The sequence below is a fragment of the Arachis hypogaea genome, chromosome 13, assembly GCF_003086295.3.
Source record: "Arachis hypogaea cultivar Tifrunner chromosome 13, arahy.Tifrunner.gnm2.J5K5, whole genome shotgun sequence".
Lineage (NCBI taxonomy): Eukaryota > Viridiplantae > Streptophyta > Magnoliopsida > Fabales > Fabaceae > Arachis > Arachis hypogaea.
In genome coordinates, this window is record NC_092048.1 from 35,345,890 (window position 1) to 35,351,251 (window position 5,362).

Consider the following 5,362-nt stretch of genomic DNA (forward strand, 5'->3'; position numbering starts at 1 on the left):
GTCGAACTTGAGCTTAGATAAGCTCAGTTCATTAGCTCGTGAGATGGTTCGATTATATATATATATATATATATATATAAATTTATTAATACACATATTCTATATCCGTTTAACCTATAATTTTAGTATTATATAGTAATATAAAATTATATATATATATATATATATATATTACTGATCTTAATTATTTAAAATTTTATATTTATTTTTTATATATAATTTTAATGTAGGACACAAATAAAAAATTTATAATTATTGATAGAGAAACAATATATAAAATTTATCTTTTTAAATATTTTTTAAAATATATATAATTTATTTAGAATTATAGATTATGTTCTTATTATTTGAGTCAGCTCGTGAGTTCGAGCCAGCTTGTGAGCTTTCGGTGAGTCAAGTTTGAGCTTAAGAAATAGGTTCAATTGTTAATGAGTTGAGTCGTGAGCCAAGCTTGAGATTAGTCTAGCTCAACTCAGCTTGACTCACTTCCAACCCTATTTACAACCAGAAAAACTAAAAAAGAAAAAAATATTTAGTTCCCCGATACTCATTAATTATTCGGATATTTCGTAAACAAAGAGGGAAAAGGATTCGATGGTCCCAAAACATTTGGACCATTAAATGGTCCCATAACAAAACATATTTTTTAAGTTTTTTAATAACTGCTAAATAGTCCTTATCTAATTTTAATTACAAATTAATCCTTTATATATTATTTAATTATAAAATCTATTTTTATTTTATAAATTATTATTTATTATTTATTTATCATGTTTATTAATAATAAAAAATAATAACGAATTAGATCTTCTATTAATTGTAATAATCTTTTTGGCAATCCTAATCGATTAAAATTTTATTCTTGATCCGTTACATCCGTATAAGGTTGTGAAATCGTGTTTCTTAGAAAATCAATCGATTGGATTCACAAAACAATCCATTGAGTGTCAGGTTTCTCATAATTCAATCGATTAGAATTGATACACAATCGAATGAATTTTTCAAGATATGTGGGCTTTCTCTTATTCAATTGATTGTTCGTGTTACCCAATCGATTGAACTCATGTCTAGCAATATGGGTTTTCACACTTCAATCGATTGGCTGTGTTATCTAATCGATTGGAATCATAATATAATCGATTGAAGTTTGTACAAATTAATGGTATTTTTAAATTCAATTGATAGGTATTATAATACAATCGATTGAAATGTGGGTGAATAAGGTTTTTTCTGCATTCAATTGATTGGTGTTATAATACAATCGATTAAATTTTCATCTGTCCTATATATTATGCCAGATAACTATCCGTGTTCAGCCTCCCTCCCTTTTTTAAACATAACTCCATTTCTGCATAACCTCTCTTCTCTCTCTAAATCCAGAAAACTTCTCTCTTCATCTTCTCCAATCGCATCAACACCCATTTCGAACCACATACATATTATTAATCCTCATCCAAATTCCTACAAAATCCACCGAACTAATATCCCCAAAATGGCCAGAACTAAAAACGCAAAGAGAGCTAGGGTTGAGGGTGAATGTTCTGCATCCGCCAGACTAGTTGCTTCATCCCATTACATGGCAAGGTGGTTGCCGTCTCTGAGAGCATTGAATAAATATCTGGAGAAGTTCAAGTCAATAGTGATTGTTCCTCCCAGGTACATAACAGTCGATTTCATTCATGGTAGACATTATAATTTGGTCTGGAATGCTTTACAAACACAGCACTTGGTTAGGACTATTTATAGTACTTTAAATTATGTTGTTCCTAAAAGTGATAAAAAGATGAGGAAGTAATGCCGCTGATTGATTTTGATTTATGATCACAGCATTATAGAGTTATTTTGGAACAATTAGTTGAACAATGGAATTTAGTTTATCACGGGAAAAAATTTAATGGAGGTATTGCGGCAGATGAGGAATGGGGTCAATATGATAGATTGGTCAATTTGCAGAGTATGTAGTATAAGGATTCACACATGGATGCTAGAGATAATATAAGTTGTAGTGATTTTGGTAATGAGCAGCGTATAATGATGTATTTGTTTTCATATGTGTTGATTTCAAGAAAATATAATCACGGAATCTTGTTTAATGAAGATATTCTAGTGCTTTAGGATATGTTGACTGGAAAGGAGATAAACTGGCCTTATTTTATGGTTCACCATATGCTTGAAATGAAGAGTGAAAAATCAAGTGTTGGTTTAGGATATACTTGCCAATGGACGAAGATTTTCAAATGACTTGAAATTGACTTGAGTGAAGAGAAAAGTATCGTCTTGAGTAATGTAGCCAAGATTGATGATAGCGTTCTAAGGCCAATGGAAAAATATCCGGATGCCCAAGAACCTCAGGTACAAGGACAACCACAAGACCCTGAGGTGCAAGCACAATCCCAAGAATCCCCACCACCACCGCCTCCTTCGCCAACAATGTGAGATTTGATGGATGAATTGTGAAGGATAAGATTATACATTGACGGACAATTTGCTGAGATGAGACAGCATCAAGACAGGCAAACTAAAGCTATTAATCATCAAGGGGAAGCAATTGATCTTCTATACACTAATCTAGGCATTCCAAACCCAAAGGGCATCATCCTAAGGCGTAGAAATTGAAGGAAATGTGTTGAAAAATGAAGAAAATCTGTTGCAAGGGCTTGTAAATATTTGAATTGTTCTTAAAATCAATTGAGATATGCAATCAATCGATTGGAGTAGGAAACCAATTGATTGAAGAATGCGGGAAATCCACTATGGTATGTCAATCGATTGTTTTGTTCATGAAATCGATTGAAATATCTTCAATTATGCATTCAATCGATTGGTTAAAGTTTGAACACATGTGTAGTGCTATTCAACTAGATTCCTCTAGTTTTCCTTGATAGTTTCAATCGATTATTTTGTTCCTGTTTTTGTTTTCCTATTAGTGACCCGTCCATCACCACCACCACCACCACCACCATCATCATCATCATTATTATTAGATTTTAAGTATTTATCGACTTAAAATAATTATAGATAAGATATAATCATATTAATTTAAAACTCAGTTGGTTCAATTTTAAAATAAAAATTAAGATAAAATTTAATTTATATTTGATTTTAACTAAAGATAAGATAACATGATGATTTTTAAGATTGCTTACTTAGTTTAAAAATTAAAAAATAGATAGATTTAACTACCTTTATTAGGTATACATATATAGTCCCTTAGCTCATTCTGACTAACTTTTTATACTTTGACAAATTATTCCAAATATTGTTCATCCAACCAATTTTACTCATATAATATTCTTCAATTGATATCAATGATGGATATTCCTCCTAACGAGGATTTAGTGCCCAATCATGGATATTCGTTGGTTCGGTATACATATCGCCATCATCTAAACCATTAGCTTCCTCTTCCATAATGTTGTTGTCTATATCCTTTTGCCAACGACATGTTGTCTTCTTATCTCCTTCCATTTGATCAACACTACAACGTTGCCGCTTCTTCTTAGATGGTTGTCTTGAGCTTATATTGGTTTGATGCACATACGGATCGCTACTTTTGGCTACACCTGACTAAGGTTGCTTACTGCCTTCCTCTGCAGCCTTGTAAGATGAATACAATCCCATAATAATGTCATGTGTCTCTTAAAATCTTTTTGGAATTTTAGCTGAACAACGGCCAATTATTTAGAAAACTCCATCAAGGCACTTTGACGACTAATAACAACAGCATTCCTGGTGAACCCACTTGCATCATTGAGTGCTGATTTCATCTTCTTTGTCCATCTATCCAACACTAATGACCGGAGAATCTCACAAATGTCTCTGTCAACCATAACTTTCACAATATATTCGCAAAGAATTCCAAATGACTCCATTCTTAAACAAGAACACATGAAGATAATTTCTTCTTGATGAAATTCAACAGTCCACAGAAAATCGGGTCTCCCATGCTTACACACAATGTACTTTAAGCAATCATCGTGATTCTTTATGTTTAGCACCCGTGTTGATCCAACTCTAGAAAGAAAAGGCCAAAACAATAGAAATATCTCCTGAGTATATACTTCAGCAGCAAATCTCTCTAGTAGCTCTATACAAGTCTGCATGACAGGCACCCCACGTGTAGATTCATAATCATCATTAAATTTTTTAAAACGCAAGTGTGTAACACACCTTTGAAAATGCTCTACAAAATTTGTCAAATCATACCGTGACCCCACATACCTTGCCACAACTGAGTGTAAACCTTCACATCTTGAGGTAGTTCTAACACCAGTAAAAAGCTTACCTCTTATATATGCAGTAGTCCACATATGCTTCTCTTCATACATGTTGTTCACCCACGGCTTATCCTCAAGGCCAAATTCTTCAATAAGATGAACCCACTTCTGCTTAAATACGAGAATCTTGTAGTCTCCCAACATAATTTTCCTGAAATTAGATGTAAATGATGGATTTCCAACATTGCTAGTCACATTTCAAATAAGGTGCCAAGTGCATAATCTATGTCTGACTTTGGAAAATACATCTCTTACTGCATTCCTAATCGCCATGGCCCCGTCAGTTACTATTGAAGTCGGGGTCTTACCCTTCATTGCAAATATGAGCTAACGTAGGAGCCAAATATATCAGTAGTTTCGTCCACATTAACGCAGCAGCAAAAACAATTGTTTGGTTGTCGTGGTTAACCCGTTGAATATGACTAATGGATAACTTCTTGTATGTGGCATCAAAAGTAATAACATCCCCGAAGAGTTGGTAGCCTAGTTGGCTAATCCCATCAAACTAGAACAAGTTACGTAACAAACCTCTTGAATCATGACATGCCTTAAAATTTAATTATGGATCCTTCAACCGCATATCCTCCAACTTCTTCAACACTCGTGTTGCATCACCAGGAACTTGATGCCTTTGCCTTGCAATCTCATTGTACATATCTCTGGAATCATAGCCAATAAATTCATACCCGCCTGCTTGGCTAGCTAGAAGACCAAATATATGTAAAGTGCTAATCCCAGACTTTAGCATGTTCATCATTTGCATAATATCTGCCTCTGATATTTTTCAGTAGGCAGGCAACATAGCACTGAATTGTGTATCCAATAGATTATGGTTGTGTTTGTCAGAGAAATAAAAGATATGCCACCTTCCAATTTCAGGTACAAATTTAACATCCATTTGGGCTTTACACCTAGTTCTTGTTTCGAATCTAGGCTCCTTCTTTCTTTTTTCCATCGTGTAATACTTCTCCTCCCTAAATCCTTGCCTATGACATACAAACTTTTGTTCGTAAACCTCGCCAATACTATTCTTGAAAGTCTTACTCTTCCTTGCACTAAAGCCCTTTGACTTTGAGTATTTCAGA

General features: G+C 33.6%; 1 protein-coding gene across 1 annotated transcript; it reads right to left on the reverse strand.

Moving 5' to 3' along the window:
• Positions 1–3,677: 3,677 nt before the first annotated feature.
• On the reverse strand, positions 3,678–5,040 carry LOC140177557 (protein FAR1-RELATED SEQUENCE 5-like). Its single transcript, XM_072210679.1, has 3 exons — positions 4,853–5,040; positions 4,586–4,768; positions 3,678–4,428 (listed from the first exon to the last, which is right to left on the reverse strand). Exons 1-3 carry the CDS (start codon positions 5,038–5,040, stop codon positions 3,678–3,680), a joined length of 1,122 nt encoding a protein of 373 aa, XP_072066780.1.
• Positions 5,041–5,362: the final 322 nt, after the last annotated feature.

Coding starts and splice junctions, on each gene's coding strand:
- LOC140177557 (XM_072210679.1), bottom strand. CDS start 5,040: ATGCAAATGATGAACATGCTAAAGTCTGGGATTAGCACTTTACATATA. Junction 4,769..4,852: donor AAGAAGTTGGAGGATATGCG/GTTGAAGGATCC, acceptor TGATGGGATTAG/CCAACTAGGCTACCAACTCT. Junction 4,429..4,585: donor GCTCATATTTGCAATGAAGG/GTAAGACCCCGA, acceptor ATCTAATTTCAG/GAAAATTATGTTGGGAGACT.